Source organism: Carassius gibelio, chromosome B7, assembly GCF_023724105.1.
Source record: "Carassius gibelio isolate Cgi1373 ecotype wild population from Czech Republic chromosome B7, carGib1.2-hapl.c, whole genome shotgun sequence".
Taxonomy (NCBI): domain Eukaryota; kingdom Metazoa; phylum Chordata; class Actinopteri; order Cypriniformes; family Cyprinidae; genus Carassius; species Carassius gibelio.
In genome coordinates, this window is record NC_068402.1 from 33,751,086 (window position 1) to 33,764,212 (window position 13,127).

Below are 13,127 nucleotides of genomic sequence, written 5' to 3' on the forward strand. Positions count from 1 at the left end.
TCAGACCAGTAGAGCACTGCGTGACAGTGATGGAGTGGGGGAATTTTCAGTAAGACGTGATAGCTGAATTAGGAACATGAAGAAGTTTTCAGGCCCGCAGACTTGTTTTTCATTCCTTGCAGACCACAAAAACAAGTGTGGCTATTGAATACAGTCGTGTGTTACAGTGCACTAATCCATCCTCATTCGCCATCACCCATGAGTTTCATACAGTATAAGTAATTGGCTCAAACAGAAGCTGCTTTTTGTACATTAAGGTTAAATGCTTTTAACGATTTTTATGTGCATTGAGAAAAGGCTCATGAAGTATAGGCATATAGATATGAAGGCTGTGAGACAAAGCCAGAAATCCTTGGCTGAAGTGTGGATCGGAATAAATGAAAGCCTGTGAAATTAGATTTAATAGAGTATCTGAAAGATTAAAGAAGACCATCAGTGTACCTGGGTCCTGGTGAGAGATGTTGTGCATTAATGACAAAATGAATGCCTCCTTACAAGATGGGCTTAAAGGCTTCTCAAAAACTATTATCTAGTGGATTCCAAGGATTTCGTAGTATGCTTATTTAATATAATATTAGTTTATGAATAGTTTTGTATTAGCTAAATGTGTTTTTGAGCTTTGAAAATGTGCACAGGACGTACATTAGAACAAGGACTTCCATTTACCTGATACCCCTAAAATCAGCCTGATTTTTTGCTTGAACACTTGACTAACAGGCACCTTTGTGATGATGGGAATGGTGTTTAAAAGAGGAAAAAACACATCAAATGTGGTGTCAGCAGCTGTAAAAGCTTCAGACTAAAGTTCCTTATATGAACATTGTTTAAATGTTTTGATGAATCTCACTATAGCTTTTTATGTTAGTTTCACAGTTAGTATTGCTTATGCATTATCAGTTTTTGCTACAGTCTCAGGAAAAATCTACTGTTCAAAAGATAAACCTTTGTACCTCAGTTACCCTTAAAGAGTGCATATCAGTTCCTTAATGCCACATACCAGTACCGTTTATAAGGGTACTGCCCTAGTGCCAGTTTTTTTTTGCCCTTTTCTGACAGTGTATAGACAAAAGTCTGCTTCACTTCTTCACTTTCTGCTCTGGTTTGTGGATGGTCCACATTGTCAATTCATCAGCAGCACATTCCACTAGTTTCCACACGTGCCATTTGTATATAGCTTTATTTGTGTTTCCACGTAGACACTGGTGCAAGTGATCTGATCATTTAAAAGGAGGTTCTTTAGATGCACACATGCCAAATGAATCCATCCATGCTTATGGTCAATGGAGTATGCACTGAAAGCCTTGTGCACTCAGTTTTGCTCAAGACAGAGCTGAACGCAGATAAATAAATGAAGCATTCTTGGGTTTTTAGTGTTTCATTTACTGTGGTTGCTAGGTGGTTCTGACGTTAGTCCCGCCTTCAGTCTAAGTCTAGAACATTTTTTACTTTTTATTTTCTGTCAGGCTGTAGCCAAATTTTAATAATTTTGGTTAGTGGTTTGTTCATATCTGTGTAATAATAATATCAAATCCATCACTAATAAATGGACATGACATGTGGTTTGAAAAGCTTGTTTCTTGTTCCATTTTCCCATGAAGGGGCTTTCTGAGTGTGGTAAGTGGGTGATGCATGAATGTATGTGATTGTGCGTGTGTGTGTGTGTGTGTGTGTGAGTGAGGTCTTCTCAGCAGGTGGCAGATGGCACAGAGGACCCGTCCGAATGGCCTAACACCAGACACGTGCTCACACACTCATTAGGTCACGAGGCAAAATGCATGGTCTTGAACTCTTGTTCAAGTCAAGGGGTGAGTGAGAGGCCAGTGTTTTGACCCTAAAAAGACCAGAATATAAGTGTGTGACAAATTTGGTCGACATAAAAGTGCTGGGATAAACCACTTTTTTGGTTGCCATTCAATGAAAAGTACTTAAAAGAAACATTTTGTTAGCGCGAATAACGTTTTAATAATCTTAAGAACTAACAAAGGACTTTTTGTGCAATTGATGTAAAAAGTTCTTCATTATAGGAAATGTTTATCTTCTCTCTAAAGCGAGGGGCCCTGTAATGAGGAAACATAAGCCCCTGAAATAGGCAGCTGGTTTGCATGAGTCAGATGTTTATAAACAGTCTTTCTAAATAGATTTCAGTAGCTAGATTAAGGTTATGCACTTTCTCTTGTCAGATTGTTCTCCTTTGTGCTGATGCACGTTCAGGTTCAAATATATGGTCACATTTGCTAACCTGATGTTGCTTGAAGCTGAATAGTTATGAGAAAATGTTGTAGTTTCCATGCTCAGTTATTTTCAGATATGAATGTACTTGAAAGTTATTTGTTGTCTTTTCAGATTTTGCCAGGGAAACTTTAGCATGAACCTTTTTCTGTGCTTCATTTTGTGCACTTGAATCAAGTTCTGTGTCACCTGCTCAACTTCCAAGGCACAAATCTCATTCTTTGTCTCCTATCTATGTGGGTTCCTCTCCTAGCAAGCAGTGTTCCTCAAATGCCGTTGTTCTTGGGAGTAAAAGGCTTCCTGCCTGCCTCCCTTTGCCCTGCTCTTACCCTTCCCCCAGCCCAAACGAGCCAGGGACCCTTGGAGTGAATGCCTCCATATTGTTGGTTTAGCCTATTGTGATGCTAATGATGACCCTCGAGTCATCTATCACATGTGACAGGGAAGCAGGGGCATTGTGTTTTGTACTGCACACGGGAGAAAGGGCTGCTGTCTCCACAGGTCTCACTGGGAGAATATCAAACCCAAAGAATTCATGCTTTTGTGATTGTGCATAGTGACTGTAGAAGTAGTACTTCTCAGTAATTACACTTCCCCAAATTACGAGCAATCTTTTTTTAATGTACTCCCAAAACACCATATATGCTAATGCACAATTTATAACATTTAACATTAACAGTTTGTCTTTGTTTATTTTAACTAGCAATAGACTAAATAACATTGCTCAGTCGGTTTGCATTCTTTTGACTAATTGATTAAAAGAAGTGCCTCGTGAAAGTCATTTGTTCATAAGACAAAAAAATGATATTGAGGATTAATGCCTTTATGTGAGAAATCTCTCACTGCTTGCTGGCTGTATGGCTGCGATCCAGCATCCACTGACATCATAGTTGTCCAATCGGCCAGATGTGAGTGCGGTCAGGCCTGCGTTAAACAAATGTGGTACAACAGGAAATGAGTCCTTTAAAAAGCTCTGAGAAAAAAAGGGATGTGTTTTTAGCAATCAAAGAACATAACCCAAGCCATTAAAAGGCTTTAATATGCTATAACTATAAATGAGGACAATGTTTATGGCATGGGGTCTGAGCCGAGCTGCAGGATTTTGCTTTGATTAAATCATCTTTGCTATGACATGCTGGCAGGAAGGATGATGGGGCTTTATTTGCTTCACCCCCTCGGTGTGGAATCAATGGCAATTTTATGCTGTCTTTTTAAATGATATAACACACTTCTGCTGTAGAGGCTCTTTGGCTCCTGTGGAGTGCTATCTGTGAGAGGCTGAGAGGATGCTAATGGAAGGGCTGGTGTTGATGGTTTCATCCCAGTTAGACCTGTAAGGAGGAGGTTACTGCCACATGTTGCTAGAAAAGGACAGCTCATACCATCTTAAGGTGGTCATTTTTTGGGACTTGAAATGCTGGTTAGTTGCTGCTCTAAGGTGTTCTATACAAACTCTAACCAGCTTGATCAAGATGATCTAGCAGGTCGAAAACAGGTCTGCCAAATAATAGTCCTGTTAATCAACGATCTTGACCAGATTCAAATTGCTGTTGGACTGGTAGGGTGCTAATGGAAGGACTGGTGATTATGCATGCTAGATAGACCTGTAAAAATCAGAACACTTACTTATGTTGGGACTTGAAATAATGGTTAGTTGCTTTTCCAGCTCTAACCAGCTTGATCAAGATGATCTACCAGGTTAAAAACAGGTCCACCAAATGGTAGTCCAGATTTAAATTGTTGTAGGACTGAGAGGATGCTAATGGAAGAACTGGAGATGATGGTGCTCAGAGGTGTTCTACCATCTCTAACCAGCTTGATCAAGATTTTCAGTTGATCACACTGAATCTGTTCTAGGTTTGAGAGGACGATAATGCAAGGACTGCCGTTAATGGTTTCATCCCATTTAAATTGTGAAGAGGAGGAGAAAGGAGCTGCTGTGTGTTGCTTTAACCTGTTAAAGAAACCGGGTCATATTGGTATAAGGCAGTCAAGCTGGTTTTTGTAACATAGCAGCTGATTTATTATGGTTCCAGGGTGGTCTACGAGCCTTAAACAGCTTGACCAGGGTGGTCTACCATGTTGAAAACTACTCTACCAATGATAATCCAGTTAATCAATAATCTAGAACAGTTTGAGCCTTCTGTAGGGTTCAGAAGATGATGTAAGGGCTGATGATGATGGGTTCATCCCAGTTAAACTGTGAAGAGAGGAGATGAGAGCTGCCGGACATACACTCTAAAAACTGCTGGGTTGAAAACAACCCAATTTGGGTTATTTTGACAACCCAGCGCTGGGTCAAAAAGGGACGAACCCAGCGCTGGGTTATTTTAACCCAACCAGTTGGGTTATCATATTTAACCCAGCCTGCTGGGTTGCCTTTTTTTATGGTTTAAAATGACTATATTGCAGGGTTTCAAAAACCAGAGCGGGTGTTTTTTATCACTGTATTTCAGAAGGAAAACTACTGTATTTAGAAAATGTTCGATATCATTTCGCATGTGCTTGATAAGGCAGCGTTTGTGAGCTCAGCACCTCTCTGCAGCCGTTACCGGAGAAACCTACCTCTCCCGCTCTTAGCGCTTCCTGCTGGCAGAAAATAATCTCGCAGAGTGCAGCCATGTGGGGAAACGATGCATTTCTACGTTAAAATTAACCCAAATTGAGCTAGGCATTAAACCTACAAATGTTGTTCATTTTAAATATCACTTTTACACACAAATAATAATTATCAAAAGGAAAATATTTATTAAAAACAAGAGAAAGTCAAAAAGTAACATGTTAGAAGAAATGCAGAAAAGGATGGCATTAACAGCTACAGAGTTCATAAACAAAGCATTGAACATTTGATGAATATAACTTAAGATCAAATTGGACTTTGTTCAATTGTATATATTGTATAAAAATGTACGAAAACACATACAATAAATGTACAATTAGTTAGGTTTTTTTCCAACTATTCTGGCATGACAGTACACAAATAAATCACAACATTAACTTTGATATTATAACATTTAACAGACGCATGTGTGTGTGTGTGTGTGTGAAAGAATGTGAGCAGGTGTATGAATGACAGAGTGTAAACTCTTCTACTAAACAACACAGAAAAAGCATTTAACTTTTTTTTTTTAACAAATTATACACTTACAGTTTGTTTCATAGTTCATGAATACAGATCATGCATCACGGTCAATTTTCATGATCTCTTTAGCATAACTGATGTAATCATGAAGAAACCCCATCAGCACAGCATCTGACATCTTCTACATCATCCAGGGCAGCGTCCTCCTTTAAAACCACCGCTGCATCAGTTTAGGGGAAAGAAGATTCTCCTCTCTGACCAGGATTCATCCCAGTCACCGCCTGCTCTTCATCAGTGGCCTAAGAGAAACACATTTGAAAAAATTAAACATTTAATTAAACTATCGATTTTCAGGTAGAGGTGTATTCACATCCGTAAGGATAGGTAAATAATCGGTGTTAAAGTTTCAACACTTTGTGTGGTTGTTTAATGTCTGTCTATCACAGCTCTCATGAAGTCTATAATGGCAGCACTAGTGTGAGGACATGCGATATTGTTTGAATAAATATCGCTTTCAGAAAGCTTCTTTACTGAAACATTAAAACAGACATGACATTCACATACCTCACAATATTCATGTACATGGAGGGCTGCTCTTCAAACCGTTAGTTCACCAAATAATTAAAATGTTCATAATTTACTCTCCCCATGTTTTTCCAGACTCATACAAACTCTGCTCATTTTTTGGAAAACATATGAATATATTTAATATTCTCTTTTTGTGTCCTCCATTGCTGGTCTGGGAGACCAGTATTTTATTTTGAACATACATGTTTGCTATCATATGATTTAAGATGTATTCATATATAAATATCAGAATTTACTTCTACAATAACTCTATATTTATGAAGCTTGAAAATACTGATTATCTAAACTATAAATAGATTAACAAATATTATGAGAAAACTAAAAATATATTAATTTATGTTGTAAAGACAGACAAAAGTCTTATAGGTTTGGAAAGACTTGAGGGCAAGTAAATGATTTTTTGTGTGAACTTTACCTCTAAGAGCGAAGACCAAGAATAATGACTCTCCAAATCAGACAAGACAACTCCAAACTTGGTTTGATTTCTGCAATAAAAAACACAGACATCAATGGTCTTAATGAAATGAGCACGTAATCACACTGTTGTTGCATCAAAATGTGAAGTAAACCGGCAGGAGACAACAGAAAAATTTATTTTCTAAAAATAACTTACATAAAATCTCAAAGGAATGATGCTCTCCCATGTCTCTTGCTTTTAACATATACAAAAACAAAAAACAAACATTATTTTACTCTTAGTAAAACACAACAACAACTGTTAACATGAAATTATGAAGTTTACTTGCCTTAAACGATCTTTCTCTCTCTTCAGAAGAAGCTGAGAAAACCACCTCCTCACACAAGCACTTGTGTGTCCTTAACTCCAGTTAGTTTGAGTTCTGCAAAGAGGGACATCAATGGTTTCAATAAAATATTAACATATACATACATATATATACACACATACAGACATATACATACATATATATATATATATATACATACATATATATATATATATATATATATATATATATATATATATATATATATATATATATATATATATATATAATTTTCTAAAAAAAAAAGTAATAATAACTTAACTTACAACAGTCTCAAAAGAATGAAGTTATCTTGTCTCTGGATTGCAACATCTAAAAAAACAACAACATTATTTTAGTCTTAGTAAAAATAAAGATAACTTAATGTCATTCTGAAGTTTACTCTCCTTAAACCGTCTGTCCCTCTCTTCAGAAGAACACCTCCTCCTCATCCTCGCACAGGTCTGTGACTCCTCACACAAACAGCTTCTGTGTCTTTAACTCTCAGCGCGAGGACAATGAAGACACAAGCTTGACAAGTCTGAAATATTACATGTAAAACATACTTTTAACAGTTACCACTTCAACAGCCTCAAAATAATTATGCTAGTCTTTACTACACAATGCCGTTTCCTTTAGGAGACAAACACACATTCAGTTTAACCGCGAAAAAAAAAGACAAATTCACATGAGCGTAACCGTGACCATAACCGTCTGTTAACGCCTCAAAAAGTACAGATAATGTAAAATCTTATGTAAATATGACAAAATACATTCACAGACGTTATATTAAAAGTACATCCTCCGTTCAGTACCGTTACATGAGGCAGTTAAGACCTCCGTGTCTGAGGCGAAAAACGCGTCCGTTTTTTTAAATATATATAACGTTAAGCTCCTTTGTTTCTGCCTTTCATAAAACCTTCCGCCTTTCATACAACCGGGTAAACAATAAAAGGTAGCTTTACTTTTTGAATATTTACTTACCATAGTCTTTCACTCGCTTCTCGCTTCTATCACGCTGAGAAAATGGCGGCTGCTCGCACTGGAGACGTACGATCTTGACGTGACGTGCGTGCTCTCCTTCACGTCCGCGTCCTCAACCCAGACCCGCTGGGTTAAAATAAATTTTTTTTTAAATTATTTTCAACCCAAACTTGGGTTAAAACATCCCAAAGTCCTATCCAACGGCCTCAACCCAGCAGTTGGGTTGAAAAAACAACCCAGCGTTTTTTAGAGTGTAGCAGCTGTTTTTTGTTGTTAATGAGATAATGGCTATAAATGGGCTCTTACCTGCTTAAAGTGGTCAAGCTGATTTTTTGGGACATGGAAACTGAATTTCGGTGTTCTAACTTGGTCCTAACCAGCTGGACCGATCAGCTTGATCAACCAGATCAACTAGATCAGCTTGGCCCAACTGATTTGCTAAACAGAGCTGTATATAAAGTGCCAACATTGATCCTCTAAAGCAACAGTAGAGAGGTAATTGCACAGAGCATACAATGAAGCACATTTGATATAGTTTTCTTTTTCATAACAATTTATGAACATTTCAACTGGAAAGGTGTCATTGCAAGCTGAGAAAAAATACTGAGTCTTGACACATTAATGGTGATTAGTAATTTGAAAGTCCAATCCTGCTTGGGTGTTTTGGCAACTCTGAGAAACAGCCGTAAAACACAGAGAAAATGCTTGCTGTGCCGAGCCATTCGAGAGCTGCCCAGTTGAGGTAATGAATCTTCATCCAAATTAAAGAAGTGTGATGCAGCATTGTGAGGTGAGAGTGAATGTGTGGTAAAGTGGGCCGCAGCAGGGGGTCATGGGGGGAATAGCGGCCAATGCAGCAGCTGTGTAAACCTCCTCAGTTCAAGGAGGGGATGCAGAAGCCAAGGGATGGATGGATGTAATGAGAGGGTGAACTCTTATTCCGGGACTGTTAATTGTTCTTCAGCTTAACCAGCGTCCAGATACAGTCACACTTTGGCTCCAGGCAGCAAAATTATCAAAGGCACACCCTATTCAGGGAAGTCTTCAATGGCCAGAGTCTGTCCGTGCATATCTGTGAAGTCTGAGCAGGGGAGGACGAGTTAGTGTCTAAATTGAGGTGGGAGTGCTGACAGCTCTCAGTAGGGAGCAGGGAGGGAGTCCGCTCCTCTTTCCTCTGAGGGAGTTGGTGCAAAGGGAGGAGATGCATTCCTAATTGACCGAAAAGTCAGCTGGGGGACAATCCTAGAAAGAGGAGTGCCAGCAGGCCCCACTGAGTGGCTTCTGCTGTTTTAGGAGCTATTGATATGGATTCTGGTGTCTTTGAAATTAAGGGAAGTCTTTTCCTACTCGAGAGGACAGATTTCTTCTTTGCCCTGGTATTCTGCTTTTTAGTCGGGCCATAAATACCTAATCCTTTCCCTGCTGTTTTGACTGACAACTGGAGAGCTCTTGCAAGAGTTCACATCCTCCCCGATTCCCACCCACTGCTCTGTCGTATTCATGTATACCATAATGCAGAATGAATGTGTTCCCCATGAATACCCATCACAAATGAGACTTTAAATTGAATTGTTGCATTCCTATAAACCCGTTCACACAAAGCGAAAATGCCATATTCCCTTTTTTACTTTATTTTTATTATTATTCATAAAATATTCTTATTGACTTGACTCATTAATGCAATATATGACAAAACAATCACAATTAGATTTTTTGACAAATTTATGCAGCCCTACTGCATATGAGTTTCAATAACCAGAAATATTAATACTTTATTTTAACATCTGTATATTAATTTTTATGTGTTGTAACAGAATTAGGGCTTCACCATCCAGCTTCATACACGGCACCTGTTCACACTCTTTTAGAATAAAAACTGGAACACATATTACTTTAAAAAATATTTTCTCTTATTATTGTCATGGGGGGCAGCTAGGGTTTCTGGACCTCCAGTGTATCCTTACTCTCTTTTTTTGACTCTCTTTCTTTCTGCCAGCGTTGTTTTGCACGGCAAACACGGGAAAGAAAGCATGCTGGCCAAGTCCCGCTGAGCAGGGTTTTTTTCAAGGCGGTGAAAAGAATGAATTATTCAGCAGTAAGCATGCTTACAGCTGGCCGTTTGTGAGCTTTGATCTAGGAATCAGGCGTCTGCATGAATGCCCTTATTGTCATGTTATGTGTACACAGTGTGTGAATTATTGAAAGTGGCGAGGCCCTGGCTTCATCTGGGAGAGATTACAGTGTTGGCATGCTGGGGAGGTGGGCTGGAACTGAAAATCCCCAGATGCTATTTATTTGTCCTGGAGGTCACATGATCTTCCTCCGTTGTTATGGCCTTAACAGAATGGCTTACGTGAGGAAAGAGAGCTGCCCCTCCATTCAGCCCACACATGCATCAAGCACGCATGTGGGGAATTACACGCTCATTGGCCTCAGGCTGTGTTGGGGAGCGCTAAACACTTGTTAGGACAGGGTCTTCGAAGAGGCATTTTGTATTGTTTCATATAGACATCTCAGTATTGCCACATGTGTACATTGTTTGTGGGTATTTCCAGAATTTCTTCAAAGGATCCAGTGCCCAACTTTTGGGTCACTTTGCCATTGCTCATGACCTAAGTTTTAAGCATCTCTTTTCTAAACACAAACAAGTTTTAGATCTTAATAAGGGTGCAGGGCTGAAATGACTGAGTAATTATTTCAGCCATTAAAAAGTATATTCCATATGTGTAGAATATGAATGAAATATAGAAGAACTGCATCCATCATATTGTCATTGTAATTTGTCCTAGCAGCATCATCCTGATGGGACACTAAAGTGTCTTTTTAGTGTGCACTTCAGAATCTTGCCAAAAGTAGTAGGTCATATACTTTGTTTACACATTATTCACATCTCTAAGAAATTTGTCTGCTTAGAATTTGATTTTAAAAAGATTCAAGTGAATTTTTCTGTTGATCAAGGCAGCAGAATTTGATCAAGTAATTGTAATAAATTTTATCCAGATTATTCATTTGTGGTGATGCTGTAGAGTCTCAGTAAAGTATGGCAGATTGTTTCGGTCTGCTACATCTACTATCCAGCACCGACCCTGAAATATTGGAAATAGCGGCATACAAATTGTGTTTAGGACTGATTTTGTGGGCGTGTTTGCATAATTACCTCATTTGCATGATTTGTTTATTGAATTGAGTTCGATAGGATGTGCAAAGTAAAACTGATAACAGCAGGTGTAATTCCTTGATTCCCCTTTGTTTTAAAACTCATGCGGATTTTACTGACAGAAAGGATTGTAAGAGAGAGAAGGTGAGTGAGAAAGAGATTCCCTTTCACACGACAGGTGTGCCTAATAGCAGAAGCTCAGGAGATTACCCAGCCCACCTGAACACAGCGAGCCCAGCACACAGCAGGTGGATGATGCGGCTTTGCTATCTCAGTGTGTGCACATTTGACAAACAACAGACCTCAGCCCAGCCACCGCCACGGCCAGTCACCCCACTCCACAGCCAGAACACATCTGCTGCTTTTTTTCTTTTATCAACAAATCTACCTTTACTTATAATGTGTGAAATTATTTTTATTTTTTAATTTTTTTAAGACCCATGGCTTGGTAGTTAGTTCCATGATGAGCACTGGTGTTTATATGGCTGTTTAAAAGTTCAGGTCATTTCTTATGGACACTTTTTACAGACTGTGATGACACGTTTCCACATTGATTAAGAAATGATTTATCTATTTATTTTAAATATACAGTACTTTTAAAATGTTTGATTTTTAAACGTTTTTAATAAGGTCTCCTATGCTCACAAAGCTTGCTTTTATTTTTTTCGAAAATACTCCAAAATCAGTAATATTTTGAAATAGAATAACATTTTTGGTGCTTACAATTTTGGAAACATTTTTCAGGATTGTTTGAGAAATAGAAAGTTCAAAAGAACATCATTTGTTTTAAATAGAATATTGTGTAGCATTATAGATGTTTTACTGTGCACTTTTAATCAATTGAACGCATATTTGCCACACACACCTCAAACATTTGAATACTGGCATATCATGGTTACTGCATAAATACGAAGCAGCAACTGTTTTAATCATTTATAATAATAATAATAATAATAATAATAATAATAATAAATGTTTATTGAGCCGCAAGTCAGCATATTAGAATAATTTCTGAAGGATCATGTGACAGTGAAGACTGGATTAAGGATTCTGAAAATGAAACTGCATCACAGAGATAAATCACATTTTAAAAATATATTGCAATAGAAATGTTTACAGTGTTTTACTGTATTTTGAGCACATAAAAACGTTTAACAATCATAATGTTTCAAAACATTTGTCAATTACAAAATGTTTAAGACTAGTTTGTATTGAATTACTTTGGAATTTATTTACAGAAAACTGGTTAATGCTGCTGTATGGGTGTTTCTAATACAATTATACTCCTTTGACCAACTTAATCAGTCTCTCAGGATTTTTAATTTATATACCCAAAGCAACATGTGTTTCTGTCTCGTGTTTCTATTCAATATTCTTTTTACTTTATGCTAATTATATTTTGAAGAAAATACAGTTCATTGTAGTTCCAAAGTAAAATCGGTGGACACGTGGTAAATTGTAACTTCATCAATTCTGCGGTTGCCTGTTTAAAAAGCTAGTTTTATTACACAGTCCTGAAAAAAAAAAAAAAAACAAGGGCTCTATGGCAACCGTTGGCTACAGCTGGACACATAATTAGAGTGGCTCTTTACCTATAATTTGTGTAATAGTTTTGGGGTGGCGGTATGTTATTAACATATGAAAAGGCTAAGCAGGGGTCATTGTGCCTAGCATCAGTAATTAGAGCAGTGCCGAGGGCGCAAGAATGTGTAGAGCTGCCATTAATTGGAGATCACTACAAAACCATGCTTTAATTATTATTTAGTGAGAACCTTAGTGTGTTAAATGAATATGTTTCCTCTGCCATTACGTGCTGTAACCATATGAATGTCTGGATCTGCTTCTTTTCATAGCACGAGGCTTTGAAGAAATTGGGATTAAATTAGATTAAATTGAAAGGCCGTAGAGTTGTTGGGCTATTTTCATGGTAATAGCACGCACGGCGAAGTTTTCATTTAAATTAGGCGTGTTTGTTCATTCGCTAGGGTTAAGATTGCTACATGTTGCTGACACAATTGAAATTTTGGCTCATGCATACAAACTCAAGGCTGTGTATTCCTGCTTTGATTAGGTTAATTCAATTTAAAGTATTACATTTCCAAAGTTCTTACATTAACGCGTCTCATCTATTGTCTTTCTGTAGGTCGGAATGAGCTGATTGCCAGATACATTAAACTCAGAACTGGGAAGACAAGGACACGGAAACAGGTAAGAGAATCTGTGTTCTTGCATGCATGCCACTGAATGGGAAGGCCAGTACTGTTGAATGCACCTGCTATCTGTGCTTTTGCAGGATTAAAAACATACCACTTACACAATGAAC

At 37.9% G+C, this 13,127-nt stretch overlaps 1 protein-coding gene and 2 long non-coding RNA genes across 8 annotated transcripts in view; 1 reads left to right on the forward strand and 2 right to left on the reverse strand.

The window, feature by feature from the left end:
• Nucleotides 1-13,127, forward strand: part of LOC127961682 (transcriptional enhancer factor TEF-1) — a 74,453-nt gene that overhangs the window by 35,735 nt on the left and 25,591 nt on the right. For all 6 annotated transcript variants that reach the window (XM_052560912.1, XM_052560910.1, XM_052560913.1 and 3 more), the window contains one exon: nucleotides 12,948-13,012. In XM_052560912.1, coding sequence (XP_052416872.1) covers nucleotides 12,948-13,012 — 65 coding nt within the window. The remainder of the gene's footprint in view (nucleotides 1-12,947; nucleotides 13,013-13,127) is intronic.
• On the reverse strand, nucleotides 5,054-6,563 carry LOC127961684 (uncharacterized). The gene is made up of 3 exons (XR_008154486.1): nucleotides 6,513-6,563; nucleotides 6,315-6,384; nucleotides 5,054-5,610 (listed from the first exon to the last, which is right to left on the reverse strand). It is a non-coding gene; the product is annotated as an uncharacterized LOC127961684 (long non-coding RNA).
• On the reverse strand, nucleotides 6,616-7,785 carry LOC127961686 (uncharacterized). The gene is made up of 3 exons (XR_008154489.1): nucleotides 7,648-7,785; nucleotides 6,951-7,204; nucleotides 6,616-6,738 (listed from the first exon to the last, which is right to left on the reverse strand). It is a non-coding gene; the product is annotated as an uncharacterized LOC127961686 (long non-coding RNA).